The following is a 16,298-nucleotide window of genomic DNA, read 5'->3' as shown; positions in this document are numbered from 1 at the left end:
CCTGGAAGGTCTCTTTGGAGAAGTCAGCTGACAGTCTGATGGGAACTCCTTTGTAGGTTACTGTTCCCTTACCTCTTGCTGCTTCTAGGATTCTCTCCTTCATTTTTACCTTGGCTAATGTAATTATGATGTGCCTTGGTGTGTTTCTTCTTGGGTCCAACTTCTTTGGGGCCCTCTGAGCTTCTTGGATTTCTTGGAAGACTGTTCCCTTTGCCAGATTGGGAAAGTTCTCCTTTATTATTGGTTCAAATACGTGCTCAGTCTGTTGCTTTTCCCCCTCCGATTCTGGTACCCCTGTAATTCGGATATTGGAACGTTTAAAGGTGTCTTGGATGCTCTTAATCTTTTCCTCAATTTTTTGAATTCTTATTTCATCATGCTTTCCTGCTTGGTTGATTCTATCTTCCTTCTGGTCCATTGTATTGTTTTGAGACTCATATTCCTTCCTTTCACTATTGGCTCTCCTCTGCGTATCTTCCTACATCTCTTTTATGGTAACCTGCATTCTTTCATCTAAATTTCATCCAAAATCAACCAGTTCTGTGAGCTTTCTGATCACCAGTGTTTTGAACTGTGCATCTGATAGATTGGCTAATTCTTGGTCGCTCAAAAGGATGAGTCCTGGGGGACTGATTTGCTCTGTTGAAAACATATTTTTCCCGTCTCTCCTTTTTTTTTTTTTTTTGGTCTGGTCGCTCCTGTTACGGTGGGGGGCGGAGCCTTAGGTGCTCACCAGGGCTGGGCACCCCAGTCGCTAGATTGTGACGTTATATGTGGGGGTGGGTCGGGAGCGGGAGTGGGACGGGAGAAAACAATGGCGATAGTTCCGTCCTCCTGGACTCAGACCCTTGTCTGGGCTTCTGGGCCGCGAGCTCTGCCCTGGTCCACAATCGCTGCCTCACTGGGTCTGCCAGCCACAGCTTGCGTACTCAGGGATCACCGCTGCGTTCTTGCGCCCCCAGATGGCTGTTGCGCCGATTTCGCACCAAACTTTCCCGGACCTCCACGCGCCGCCAACCCAAGCCAGCCCCGCGTCCGCCCGGCTCGTTGTCCCCTACCAGTCTGGATATACGGGTCTACTTCAACTTCTTGGCTGTCCGACTTCCATTCAGATAAATCCTCTGCCGGATCTGGGTGTTATTCTGATAATAACTTATTGTTGTAAATTACTGTTTTTCTAATCTTGGTTGTACGAGGAGATACGGTGCGTCCACCTATTCCTCCATCTTGCTGGAAGTCCCGGCACATCTTGAGGAGGTTGGTTCTGAATCCTTTCAACTCAAAACTCAATATACATTTTATGTCAAAAGTTGATAGACCCTTTCAGGCTTAAATAGTCAAATCTGATTTTTGGAACTTACCAATATTATAAAAAAGAATGTGTAAAATTCTGCTTTTACATTTCCCACAGTGGCAACTTCAATTGTTTCCCAACAACTGAACCTTATAGCCTACCCTTCTCCGGGCCCAATTTGCAACAGGATTGAAGCTATATGGATGCATGTTCTCAAATCCCTTAGTTGTCACACTATAGTCTCACGTTGACTAGCCTCTTTTCTTTCTCCTTTCCAATGTTAATACTTTTGGTCCCCTTAGTCCCAGCCCTTTGAAGGTAAGGCCACCTCATTCACTTTTATAGCTCTAGTAGTCCAGGACAGTATTTGCACTTAACAAAAGTTCTTGACTACGTAGGTGGACTTGGAGATCTCAGTTCAGTGTTATCAGTGTTTTCAAAGTCAGGCCAGGAGAATCAGGACATAGATGTTGCAATGCAAGGGAAAATAGTCATTATTCAATTTTGGTGACTTCCAAATAGGATCTTTAGAATCAAGAGAAGGCCTCAAGGGAGAGAAGTAGGGACAGAATCCAGGCACTAATCACTGCTCAGAGAAAAGAGGAAGAGGCTGACAGCTCCTACCAGCTGGTAGATGAGGGTCACCTAAGCTGGTCATCATCTGGATTTCATGGATCTTATTGTAGAAACTCCAATGTATCATCCTCTCCCTTTACTCCTTCATTTTCAATTCTGATTTTGCTTGTATTTCTCTATCTCCACGTGTCTCAAAGTCAATGTTTTCTGAAGAGAGATCAGTTGCTATCTATACTGAACATATGTCCGTATTTGGATACCTCAAAGTCTAAGGGCTACACCATCACTCTTTTGGATCAGACTGTTGGCCCGGGTTTAATTAGTGTGGTCAAGGTACACAAGGCACTAACACTGGTATGTGATGTTGAAGGAACAATTTGTGGCTGGGTTCTGAAGGGGAAAGTCGGGCAGCTAGAATTTTATACTTGTCTTATCTGTATGCCTTCTGAACCCTTGTGTTGGAATTAAGCTAGAGTTGTCAGATTTAGCAAATAAAATGAAAGGATACCCAGGTATTTTGTAAACAAATTTCATGTAAACAAAAAACAATATTAAATGCAGTATTTGGGACATATTTAAATGTGCTAGAGGGCCATTTGAGTTCCAGGAATATATTATCCACACTCTAATCAGCAGGAAAAGGGCAAGGAGGCAAAGAGTGTGTCCATTCCTGTTAAATGTGCTTTTCCAGAGTAGTAATTTACATTTGACCTAGTTAGAATTGAGTCACATGGTCACAACTAACTATAAGGGAGGCTGGGGAAGCAGCGTGTACATTGGACAGTCTCATGCTCAGCTAAAGATTGAGAGCTATTCCTGAGGAGGAAAAAGAAGTAGATATGGAGAGTCAATTGGTCATCTCTGTCAGAGAAGTGATGGGAATCAAGGCATGTGTATGAGGTAAAAGAAATTGAACTGGACTGAAGATAATGATGCTGTAATTGGGTTACAAAAACAAAAGAGGATTCAAAGGTGTCTTCAGATTTTATTTCAACCAGATCAGTTTACAGAATCAAGGCTCCTTTTAACAGAAATGGAAAACACAAGAGAAACACTCAAAAAGTATTAAGTGAATATCAAGTGGAAGATGGCGGCAAGATAGGTGGGAGTGGAGTCCACCTCCTCATGCACATGGGTGGAACACCTAGCCAGTCTTCTGAGAAAGAGTGAACAGCCAAAGGTATCCCAGCATATATGAAGGTTGGAGGCCAAAACTGTAGAAGACATTGAAAAATCTGGTGGTAAGGAGAGTGCTTCAGGACAATAAGGTCCCTGGGAGCAGCGTGGGGACCAGGGCAGCTACAGCCCCAGGCTGGCACCCCTGGGTCTGCTGCAGGGTTCTTGCAAGGGAACCAGGTCAATGGTTCCCTCCCCTGCTAAACAAGGTTTGAGCAGCACCAGGAGGGACCTGGATGCTTGAAGTAGCTGGGGGGAATAAGGACAAAGTGGCAAACACACAGGGGCTATGTGCACCTGCTGAGATCGTGGATGCTGGCTAGGAAGAGTTGGGTGGAGATGGACCCTGACCTGGTGCATCCTTGGTCTGGTTGGAGAGTTGGGCTGTGTGAGAGGCCAGGTGCTTGTTTGGAGGGGCAGGCTTAAACAGAGGAATTTTTCAAAAAGAAAAAAAAAGAGGCACTTGATGGCTATTTAGGGAATTCTCCCGCAGCAGCCACCCCTGCCACCCCTGCTGCCCCTGGCTGCACTGGTGCAGCCTCCACAGCCTCAGCCATGCACCCACCTCTGCTGCAAGGACCGAGGCTGCACCCCTACCCTCGGCAGTGGCAGAGGGCACCCAACTTCACCTGCAACACCTGTGGCATACCACCGCCCCACCTGCCCCCACCCTGTCTTGGCTGTAGTCACAGCAGAGGAGGCCTTGAGCTTACACCAGAAGCCAGGGGATGGTATGCACCTGACCCCGTGTCCCAGTGGCTGCCCATCCTGCCCCAGCAGCAGAGGCTGAGTGCTCACGCCCAGAGCCCCAGGGGCACTGAGTGCCAACCCACTGCCCCTGGCCCAGCAGTACAGGAGGTGCATGCTCATGTCTGGCACAGCAGCCACAGTGGTGCCCCGGCCCTGTGGGGTGACTGGGTCACTAAAAGGAAGGTGGAGATGCCCCAGCAGAGAAAAGCAGCAGGGCTCAGGGAGTCAGCAATCCCCAGAAAGACTTAACTCAGTGGGGTAGCTGAACTACCCTGAAAAGACTCTGAGAATCCCTAGCATCTAGGATAGCAAAGAGAGAGAATGAGCTGTGTGAGTTGCCCCTAACTGGTGCACCTCAAGGGCAGTGCAACTGATGGACTGAAGGCATAGGCTGGGTGCAGAAGGGTACTGGGGGCCCAGCAGCAAACCTAGGAACTGGGCTGGAGGCTGGGCAACTGCGAAGTGGGTGGCTCAGACCTGGTCCCCATGCCCACAAAACCACAGGAAGGGAGAAAAGTGAAACCAATCCCCTCTCAGCCTGCTGCAGCCAGGAAGATGAGCAGAACTGGCTTGGCTGGTTTAAAGCCAGCAGGAGGCTTTTTTTTTCCTTCTTCTTCTTTCTTTCTTTCTTTTTTTTTTTTTTAAATTCCCACAAGTAAGACAATAAAACCTGGAGCTGTGTAAAACCAGAGTTAGACCCACAGAGGGGTCATCCCAACAACTGAGACAGTGAGACAAATTTAACTTTGCTACTCTAGAGAACTTGCAACTTACTGTATATTTGTATTATTATTATTTTTCATTATTTTTACATCTTTTATTCTATTCATACTTTTTTATTTCTCTTCATTCTGTTTAGTCTTCTTTGCTTGGTTTGTTAAATCTCATTGTTTGACTGGTTTTCCTTGTTCTCCCTTTCATAGTGCATTTTTAATTCTCCTTCTCTCATTTCACTTGTGTTTCAATAGCACAATACTCTAGGTTGTGTACTTCCCACTCTTGTTATTCAGATCACATAGATTCTGTCATACGATTGTTGTTCCATTATTATTGTAAATAATTGCTGTTCCATATCATTGTAAATACTACACTGAACCCCTCCCGGATCTTAGCTCCCTTCACTGTTTCTGGAACTGATTACTGTTGTGGTTAACTCTATTCTCTCACACACTACACCTATTTTCTATCCTTTGCTCTCACTATGTCTCATACTCTGGCTTCCCACAAGCTCACTGCTTTCTAGATACAACTCACAAAACTCCCCCCTCAAAAAGAGTCTTATCTTTTTTCCACCCTTTCTAAAAATTGGCTAGTTGGGTGAAATATTATAGTTAACACTATACATATCCAAAGGATCTCCTATTTCTTCTCTACAGGTTGGTACTTTAAATACTATAGAATACACTCCCACTGTCTTCATCTGTTTTGCCTTCCTCCTCCAATTGACCACATAAAAGAGTAGGTGGAAGATGTGAACACTAGTATACCTGCTGGAGGAGAAAACCCACCAACAAAGGAACCACCAGCAGATAATAACAGAAGAAGGTGAAGGAGTGAGTGGAAGATGCACTAACCTCCAGCCAGGATCAATCTGCAAATACAACTAAAAGGCAGAGAAATTACCCAGAATAAACAACTGAACAATAGCTAGAGAGAAGCCTCAAAACCTCATATGGATAGAAGAACCAGCTTTAATACAGTCTGTCCACACCCACACAATAGAATACAAGACATGGTAGATGGAATGACCCTCAGTTAACCAGCTGGAGGGAAGGACCCACCAAAGAAAGATCCAACAACAATCAAAACCCAAAGACATGCAGAGAGCTAACATAAACAACAGACCAAGACCAGCAAGCTCAGGAGACTAAGGAGACAGCACTACTGAATCTCACAGCTCTCCTATCATAGAAGTTCACACCATAGATCCAGAGAGTCAGAACCAATCAATTTAAGAAGCTGAAGTTAACAAGAAGAGTCTCACAAACAATGGGAATACAAAGAAACAATCCCCAAATGAAAGGAAAGGAGGAAGCCTCAGAAAGAATGCTAAATGAAATAGAGGCAACTCAACTATCTGATAGTGAGTTCAAAGCAATGGTTATAAGGAAGCTCAATAAGCTCACAGAGAATTACCAAAAACTACAGGGAAACTACAGTGAACTAACTGCAAACTTTATCAGCATGAAAAACAAAATAAAAAATATCAACAAGGGCCAAGAGGAAATGAAGAATATAATTTCTGAATTGAAGAACACAGTAGGAATCAAAAGCAGGCTAGATGAAGCAGAGGATCAGATCAGCAAGCTGGAAGACAAGGTAGCAAAAAACACACAGAAAGAGCAAGAAAAGGAAAAGAGGCTCAGAAAGAATGAAGAGGGGTTAAGGGAAATTCAGGACAACATGAAATGTAATAATATTCATATAATAGGGATACCAGAAGGAGAAGAAGAGCAAGGGATAGAAACTTGTTTGAAAAAGTAATGATGGAAAACTTCCCTAATTTGATGAGAGAAAAAGTCACACAAATCCAGGAAACACAGAAAGTCCCAATCAAGAGGAACCCAAAGAGGCCCATTTCAAGACACATCATAATTAAAATGGCAAAATTCCAAGACAAAGAGAGAATTTTAAAGGCAGCAAGGGAGAAACAGGAAGTAACATATAAGGGAGCCCTGATAAGGTTAGCAGTTGACTTCTCAATTGAAATATTCTGAGCCAGAAGGGAATGGCAAGGAATATTCCAAGTAATGAAAACCAGAGGCCTGCAACCAAGATTATTCTACCCAGCAAGGCTCTCAATTAAATGGAAGACCAAACAAGGAGCTTCCCAGACAAAAGAAGCCTCAAAGAATATACCTGCTTCAAACCAGCCCTGTAAGAGATGCTAAAGGGTATGTTTTAAGAACAGGAAGAAAAACAGTGAGAGAGAGAAGAACACAAATATGAAAAAATGGCAGTGAATAAGTACCTATTAATAATAACCTTAAATGTAAATGGATTAAATGCTCCAATCAAAAGACACAGGATAGCTGAATGGATAATAAATCATGACCCACACATAGGCTGCCTACAAGAGACCCACCTCAGAACAAAAGACCTACACAGACCGAAAGTGAAGGGCTGGAAACAAATATTCCAAGCAAATGGACAGGAAAAAAAAAACTGGGGCAATGATACTCGTATCAGAAAAAATAGACTTCAAAAAAACCCATAAACAGAGACCCAGAAGGTCACTTCATAATACTCAAGGGAAGAAGACATCAAGAAGACATAAACATTGTAAATATATATGCACTCAACACAGGAACACCCAAATACATAAAAAAAGCTTGGAAGACTTCAAGAAAAATATTGATAGCAACACAATTACAGTAGGGGATTTTAACACCCCACTGTCAAAAATGGACAGATCTTCCAATATATATAAAGCCTTTCATCCCAAAGAAGCAAAATACACATTCTTTTCAAATGTACATGGAACATTTTCAAAGATAGAGCACATAATAGGACATAAAACAAGCCTCAACAAATTCAAGAAAATTGAAATCATATCAGGCATTTTCTCTGACAACAAGGGACTGAAACCAGAAACTAACCTCAAGGAAAAAAACCCCCAAAACATTCAAACTCATGGAGATTGAATAGCATGCTATTAAACAAAGAATGGGTCAAGAATGAGATTAAGGAAGAAATCAAAAAGTTTCTGGAAACAAATGAAAATAAACTCACAAAAATCCAAAACCTATGGGGCACAGCCAAGGCAGTCCTGAGAGGGAAGTTCATATAGCAGAAATACAAGCCTACCTAAAAAAGATAGAAACATTTCAAATAAACAACCTAACCTTACACCTGCAAGAACTTGAGGAACAAAACAGCCTAGAGCAAGTAGAAGGAAGGAAATAACCAAGATCAGAGCAGAATTAAATAACATAGAGGCTAAAAGCCCAATTCTAAGGATCAATAAATCCAGGAGCTGGTTCTTTGAAAATATAAAAAAAATCGACAAGCCTTTAAGCAGGCTCATCAAGAAAAAAAGAAGGAGGACCCAAATAAACACAATGAGAAGTGAAAGGGGAGATATTACAACTGATACCACAGAAATACAAAGGACTGTAAGAAATTACTACAAAGAACTATATGCCAAAAAATTTAAAAACCTAGGTGAGATGGAGAAATTTCTAGAAAAATATAATCTTCCCAAACTGAATGAAGAAGAAGCAGAAAACCTGAACAGACCAATAACAGCTGATGAAATTGAAGCAGTAATCAAAACACTCCTGACACACAAAAGCCCTGGACCAGATGGTTTCATAGGAGAATTTTACGAATTATTTAAGGATGAGCTAACCCCTGTCCTTCACAAACTATTCCCCAAAACCCAAGAAGATGGAAGGCTCCCAAACTCTTCAGTGAATGATAGGGTTTAGCTCATCCTTAATCCAAAAACCAGATAAAGACATAACAAAGAAAGAAAACTTCAGGCCAATATCACTGATGAACATAGATGCTAAAATCCTCATCAAAATATTGGCAAACTGCATCCAGCAATATGTTAAAAACATCATACACCATGATCAAGTAGACTTCATCCCAGGGATGCAAGGATGGTACAATATTTGCAAATCAACAAATGTAATACATAATGTAAACAAAACAAAAGACAAAAATCACATGATCATATCAATAGATTTGGAAAAAGCATTTGATAAGATACAGCACCTGTTTATGATAAAAACACTTAGCAAAGTGGGATTAGAGGGAGCATTCCTCAACATAATAAAGGCCATGTACGAGAGACCCAGAGCCAACATCATACTCAATGGGCAAAAATTTAGAGTTTTCCCACTAAGATCAGGAACAAGACAAGGATGCCCACTTCCACCACTCCTATTCAACATAGTACTGGAAGTCCTAGCCACAGCAATCAGACAAGAAAAAGAAATAAAAGGCATCCAAATTGGAAAGGAGGAAGTAAAACTGTCACTGTTTGCAGATGACATGTTAGTGTACATAGAAAATCCTATAAACTCCACCAAAAAACTACTTGACCTAATAAGTGAACTTGGCAAAACAGTGAGATACAAAGTCAATATTCAGAAATCAAAGGCATTTTTGTATACCAAAAATGAAATATCAGAAACAGAAATCAGGAAAAAAATCCCATTTGATATAGCAACAAGAAAAATAAGGTACCTAAGAATAAAACTAACCAAGGATGTAAAAGACCTGTACTCAGTAAATTACACAACACTGAAGAAAGAAACTAAGGAAGACACAAACAAATGGAAGCATATACCATGCCCATGGATTGGAAGAATTAACATCATCAAAATGTGCATACTACCCAAAGCAATTTATACTTTCAATGAAATCCCTATTAAAGTACCAATGATATATTTCACAGATATAGAACAAACATTTCAGAAATTTATATGGAACCATAAATGACCCTGAATAGCTGTAGCAAGTTTGAGACAGAAGAACAAATTAGAAGGGATGGCAATACCTGATCTCAAACTGTATTACAAGGCAACTGTAATCAAAACAGTCTGGTACTGGCATAAGAACAGACACATAGACCAATGGAACAGAACAGAGAGTCCAGAAATAAACCCAAGTCTCTATGGTCAATTAATATTTGACAAAGAGGGAAGAAACATACAATGGAGTAAAAATAGCCACTTCAACAAAAGGTGTTGGGAGATCTGGACCGCTATAGTCAAAAAAATGAAACTCTATCACCAACTTACACTATACACAAAAATAAATTCAAGGTGGGTAAATGACTTAAATACAAGTCATGACACCATAAAAGTCCTAGAGGAAAACATTGGCAGGAATATCTCAAGACCTTCCATGCAAAAATATCTTCACTGATATGTCCCCTAAAGCAAGGGACATAAAGGAAAGAATAAACAAATGGGATCTCATCAAATTAAAAAGCTTCTTAATGGCTAAAGAAAACAGCATTAAAATGAAAATAGAACCAACTATATGGGAAAACATGTTTGCCAATGATACCTTGGAGAAGGGTTTGATCTCTAAAATATATAAGGAACTCACATGACTCCACACCAGGAAGACAAACAATCCAATTAAAAAGTGGGCAAAAGACTTGAACAGACATTTCTCCAAGGAGAACATACAGAGGGCCCAGAGACATATGAAAAGATGCTCAGCATCACTGGCCATCAGAGAGATGCTAATTAAAACCACAATGAGATACCACTTCATACTGGTGAGAATGGCCATTATAAACAATTCAACAAACAAGTGTTGGAGAGGATGTGGAGAAAAGGAAACCCTAGTGCACTGTTGGTGGGAATGCAGACTGGTACAGCCACTGTGGTAAATAGTACAGAATTTCCTCAGAAAAATAAAAATGGAACTGCCTTTTGACCCAGCAATTCCACTGCTGGGATTATATCCTAATAGCACTGAAACACCAATCCAAAAGAACCTATGCACCCCAATAATCATAGCAGGACAATTTACAGTAGCCAAGTACTGGGAGCAATCTAAGTGCCTATCAGTAAATGAGTGGATCAAAAAGCTACGGTACATTTACACACTGGAATACTACGCAGCAGAGAGAAAGAAGGAGTTCCTACCCTTTGCTACAGCATGGATGGAACTGGAGACCATTATGCTAAGTGAAATAAGCCAGGTGGTAAGGGACAATACTACGTGATCTCACCTTTAACAGGAACCTAATCAACAAAAGAAAAAAGCAAGCAAAATATAACCAGAGACATTGAAGTTAAGAACAATCTGACAGTAACCAGAGGGGAGGTAGGAGAGGATAATGGGAGGGGGTTTCAGGAACAACTATAAAGGACACATGGACAAAAACAAGGGTGGGGGAGGAAGCAAGGGAGGGAGCAAGGTTTGGCTGGGGTTAGGGGGAATGATGGGGGGTAAATGCAGACAACTATAATTGAACAACAATAAAATATTTTTAAAAAGTATTAAGTGTATACTATCTTCTAAGTAAGGTTCTATACTGCTACCATAGGAATATGACATAGCTGCTAACCAAATCTAGTAGGTGGCAGTGTAGTCTTTTTCCTTTCATTTCTAGGGGACAATGTGATCAACTGCAGGTGTTTGCTGTTATTGTTTAATAAAAATTAAAATGTTTAGCACTTAGTAAATGTTCAAAAATTGATTAGTACTTGATATTTTTACTATATTTTAACACAGGTGAGTCTTCCAGGTGACCGAACAGAAAATAAAAGTACAAAAGTTGAGTCTTCTTGTGAAAATTAGCAAGAAGAGGGGATTGCTGCCATGGTTACAGAAATGCACAGCATGGATACCATCCTGTAAATGGGCTCTGCTGGCCAAACAGTGATGGAAACCAATTTGCTTTCTTTTGGAGGAGGCAGCGTAGCTGTTGGCTCACTGTACCCTTTTGGATTTCCTGGAAAACTGAATTTACAGCAGGAGGAAGGGGAGGCAGTAGAAAGACCCTAGAATGAGAGTCAGAGATGAAGATAGATACTCATAAACATCAGGGTTCCAATGCTGGCCCAGCCATTCACAGCTCTGAGGCCAAGGACAACAACACAGCAGTAATTCAGTTATGCAGACTGACTAACAGCCAGACACATGCAAAATCCTTCCAAATATGTTACCTCAGGGTATGGGCTCAGGAAGTTGGGGGATAGAGAGTGGGTGCAGACATGATTATCCAAGAGATGGTTTCCACCTGCTATAACAGGAAAGACGGTCAGAAAAAACTCAGATGTAGTGGGAAAATGTGATGGGGTGAAAAGTAGAGACTGTTAAAAGTATGGAGGAGAAACATTAATTACAAGAGAAGAGTAACATATGGGGGTGCAGGGATGGAGCGATAGACAAAAAGAATTCATGGACATGGACAAAAGTGTGGTGATTATGGGGTGGAGATGGAGGTGGAAGAGGTTATAAGGGGGATAAATGGTAATGGAAAAAATACAATGAAAACAACAGCCAAAAGTAGTTAGGGATAATTTCTCAAAGGAAGGGGTAAGCAAAATTTTAGTATTTAGGGAAGAGAGGAAAAATTTTCGTGCAGAATGAGTATCATAAACAAAGATGTGAAAGGGCTGATTGTGAGGGACATATTGGCTCAAGCTTTAATGAATGTGGAACTGTGCTAGCCATGGGAATTGTACCATGAACAGAAATTGTGGAGGGCTTCTCATTGCAAGTCGGAGATTTACGACTTTATCACGGAGGCAACTATGAAGGACTCTGAACACTGTAAAAGCAGAATAGGTCTATGTTGTAGAGAGGTGGCAACAGGGGCAGGATGGGCTGGAAAGATCAAAGGTCAGAGGTATGGAGGGCATTTCTGAAGTGATAATAGTTCAGAGAGAATCCTTGGAACAAAATATTGCAAAAAAAAAAAAAATCCCACAGTTGTCTTGGAATAGCCTTGGTTAGAATGGTTATTATTTTTTATTTATCAACAAACTGGGGTAAGTTACTAAACCTGAGTCTCATATGTTCTCTAAAACCCTGCTAAGAATTGTATCGTAAGTTTGTGTGGAGAGTAAATAAACATATGAAGTTGCATGTGCATGGTGACTACTCAGGAAAAGGTATGTTAAAATCTCTCCCTTCTTTCTAAGTACAACCTGTGGGGTTTCTACCACTTCTACTTGGGCCCTTACAGTTGTTCTGCAGTCCTCTCTCTCTCTCTCTCTTCTCCGTTGCTGGGCTGTATGCCACTTTGGGGCTCTTGAAGGGTCGGCTGCGCGTCTGTACTCCGGGCCTGGGTATTCCGGGCTCTGGGACTGTCCCTACACACAACACACTCTCAACAAAAGCAAATAGGGCGTGCAGGGTGACAAGGCAGCCCGAGGCAGCGCACTCCGCAGGTATCTGCCACCCACCTGCTGGACTCTCGGGTGCTAAGAGAACCCCGGCGCCAGAACGTGGCGGGCAAAGTCCTGCTCTCCTAACGGGCAAGCAAGGTCCCTCCTGAGGGGCGCGGGCTAAGGGATGGAGAACCCAAGCCACACTCACTGCCAAGTCAGAACAGAAATCCCCCTCCTCCAGGCCTTTAGAGGCTCACTCTCGGGAAAACCCAACGCTTTCCCTTTCTACGGCCCTTCTTCCCGCCCTGTTTTCAAGGAGCAGCCAGGAGGGAGGCGTAGCCGAGCGGGGCGGTGCGCGTGGGTGGGAGTGGTGCCGGGGGAGGGGTGTCCGGGAACTTTGAGACCCAGCCTCCAGGGGTCCCACCGTGACATCCCGACAGTGCCCAGGACAGGCCAGCCTCTTCGACCAGACTGCGCGCAGAGGAGAAACCGCGCCAGTCTGCAGAGTCGCCGCCCGCACCACGGGGAGAGACCCGAGCAGCTCACTGCGGTCGCGGGTCGCGCGCGAACCGGACGGCGGAAGAGGTGTCTGAGAGCATGGGCCGCTTCCCGCTGGAGACGTTGCTGCAGCGGCTACTCAGCCCCTGGGGCCTGGCCCTGGCCGCGGCCCTGCTCCTCCTGGTCCTGTGCCTACGTGCCCGGCGCACCAGGTAAAGCCTCCCCGAGACCTCCCTGCGCGGCCCCGCGGCCGGGGCCACGCATGCGCTCTGGGCCCCCTGGACCGTGCGCAAATCAGATGACCTAGAGACCCCTCCAAGATTCTGGGAGCAGATAGTCGAAACTTGCGGGACACCGGCGTCTTTTGAGATCCTGTGTAATGATAAAGGCTTTTTCTGCCTCTCTCCCGTACATACGCATACACATGAAAGCGCCGGGACCCAATTCGATATGCTGTTCCAGTACAGTTTGTAATAAGCCTTAGGTTTGTCTTATACATTATGCATGACGCATGGCTTCCAAACACATTTTGGTGCCTTCTTACAGCGAGTTGATAACTTCAGCGCCTAGAATTCATTGAGCATTTCGGGAGGGGAATTTTGTTTTACATTTATTTCATTTGGTTAAAACTGAATGTTTCAGGGAATTGTGTGGTATGGACGGTAACTCTGGGTGCCTCTCTGCTTCAGTTCACCTCATTGTACTTCATCTGGAAAAAGCGAAATAAAAGTACCTCTACCTTTCCTATTTCCCTCCATTCCCCTTTCCCTCTGATAATCACCATAATGTTGTCTGTCTATGAAGGTCTTTTGTCTGTTTTGCTTAATCCCTTCACCTTTTTCACCCAGCACCCAACGCCCGCTCCTCTGACAGCTGTTGTTTTATTAGTCTGTTTCTTTTTTGTTAGTTTATTTTGTTCATTAAATTCTACATATAAGTAAAATCATATGATATTTGTCTTTTTCTGGCTGCCTTATTTCACTTAGCATAATGTTCTCCAGTTTGATCCATGTTGTCACAAAAGGTAAGATTTCCTTCTGTTTTTTACAGCCAAGTAGTATTCCACTTTGTAAATATACCACAGATTTTTAAAAATTTGTTGACACTATTACAGATGTCCCCATTTTCTCTGCCTTTGCCTTCCACCACCCAGCTCCCAACTGTGCCTATGAGTCATGTATATTCATTCTTCTGCTGATGGGCATTTGGGCTTTTAGTTTGATGTAGTCCCACCTTTTTTCCTTTTGTTTCCTTGTCTGAGGAGATATATCAGAAAAAATATTGCTGTGAGAAATGTCTGAGATTTTACTCCCTATATTTTCTTCTAGGATTTTTATGGTTTTGAGTCTAACATTTAAATCTTTAATCCATTTTGAGATTATTCTTGTATGTGATGTAAGAAGGTGTTCTAGTTTCACTTTTTTTGCACATATCCGATTTTTCCAACACCATTTATTGACTAGGAAATCTGTCCACCACTATATGTTTTTCCCTCCTTTGTCAAATATTAATTGACTATAAAGGTGTAAGTTATTTCTGGGCTCTATTCTGTTCCAATAATCTAGGTGTAAAAGACCTGTACTTGGAAAATTATAAAATACTAAAGACAGACACTGAAAAAGAGCCCTGGCCAGGTAGTTCAGTTGGTTAGAGTGTCACCCTGATATGCCAGGGTTGCAGGTTTGATCCTGCAGTCAGGAAACATACAGGAATCAACCAATGGCCCTGGCTGATGTAGCTCAGTGGACTGAGCACCAGCCTGCGAACCAGAGGGTCGCCAGCACGATTCCTGGTTGGGGCACATGCCTGGGTTGTGGGGCCAGGCCCCCAGCTGGAGGCACATGGGAAACAACCACACATCAATGTTTCTCTCCCTCTCTCCTTCCCTATCCCTCTCCCCAAAAATAAAAATCTTTAAAACAATCAGTCAATGAATACATAAATAAGTGGAACAACAAATCAATCTCTCTAAATAAATAAACAAATAGGTAAATAAAAATGTTTTAAAAGAAATTGAAGAAGATACAAATAAGTAGAAGCATATACAATATTCAGGAAGAATTAACATCATTAAAATGCCCACACTTCCCAAAGCAATCTATAGATTTTTTTGCAATTCCTATCAAGATACCAATGTCATATTTTGCAGAAGTAGAACAAATATTCCAAAAATTGATATGGAACCACAAAAGGACCCCAAATAGCCACAGCAGTCTTGAGAAAGAAGAACAAAGTTGGAGGAATAACTTTACCTGATATCAAACTATACTACAAGGCCAATCAAAACCATCTGGTACTGGCATAAAAATAAAGGTCTAGATCAATGGAAGAAAATATATTTTAGACACCTCTCTATGTCATGTTATTGAAATCATTATTTGTAATTATTTTATAGAGATATACCATGCTGACACACAGATATCTTTGTGTTTTGGGGGAAGTATTTGTGTAGGATTTTGGAGTTGTTGTCAAATATACATGTGCTTCACACTTTAATAGATGTCGCCAAAGTTACTCTAAGTCCCAATTTATGTTACTACTAATGAGTTATGTAAGCTCCAGCTTCTCCTTTTCCTGTCATACTGGTATAAATCATTTTAATTTCACCAATTTGATATTAATAAAAATAAACCTTTATTTCATCTCGTTTTATTTATTTACTTTTGAGGGACTTTGGAATTCTTAAAGGAGATAATTATCTCTTTGTTTTTGTATGGTTAATAATAAATGATCATTAACTACTTCTGATTATTAGCAGCTGTTATATAATAGGTATCTTTAAACTTTAATATGAGCTATAATTATTTTTACTATTGTTATTAGTATTTAAGAGTTTCTGGATAGACCTCTTGCTTAGAAAGCCCATCCACACTCCAACATGATAAAAACATTCACCATTATTTTCCATGTAGTTTATTTTTGAAGTATTTTACACATACACATTACATTTTTATTTTCATTCAATATCCATCCTTTGAACAATTATGTCAGACAAGTTTGTAATATAGCATAATATAGGAATGCTGGATGTTCTAAAGCAAACATTTAAATGTTACCTAAAAAATTGGTAAATTTTTCAAAATAGGTAGACATCAGCTCAGAGGTCATTTGTTGTCCTTGGCCACCTACCAGCTCACTCCTCTTTTGAATATAGCACTTGGATTTCCTTCTGTGGAATTGGTTTCCTTTTTAGA

The 16,298-nt window shown here is 41.7% G+C and overlaps 1 protein-coding gene and 1 long non-coding RNA gene across 2 annotated transcripts in view; one reads left to right on the top strand and one right to left on the bottom strand.

Moving 5' to 3' along the window:
- Positions 1-13,272, bottom strand: part of LOC118501718 — a 30,333-nt gene extending 17,061 nt beyond the window's left edge. The window contains exon 1 of the long non-coding RNA XR_004904362.1: positions 13,153-13,272. This is a non-coding gene — a long non-coding RNA (uncharacterized LOC118501718). The remainder of the gene's footprint in view (positions 1-13,152) is intronic.
- Positions 12,456-16,298, top strand: part of LOC114514660 (cytochrome P450 7B1) — a 162,691-nt gene continuing 158,848 nt past the window's right edge. Inside the window, exon 1 of the mRNA XM_028533882.2 lies at positions 12,456-13,316. Coding sequence (XP_028389683.1) covers positions 13,204-13,316 — 113 coding nt within the window. The 5' untranslated portion in view covers positions 12,456-13,203. The remainder of the gene's footprint in view (positions 13,317-16,298) is intronic.

Source organism: Phyllostomus discolor, chromosome 7, assembly GCF_004126475.2.
Source record: "Phyllostomus discolor isolate MPI-MPIP mPhyDis1 chromosome 7, mPhyDis1.pri.v3, whole genome shotgun sequence".
Lineage (NCBI taxonomy): Eukaryota > Metazoa > Chordata > Mammalia > Chiroptera > Phyllostomidae > Phyllostomus > Phyllostomus discolor.
The sequence above is the reverse complement of the archived record's forward strand: the minus strand, read 5'-3'. Positions and strand labels throughout refer to the sequence as shown.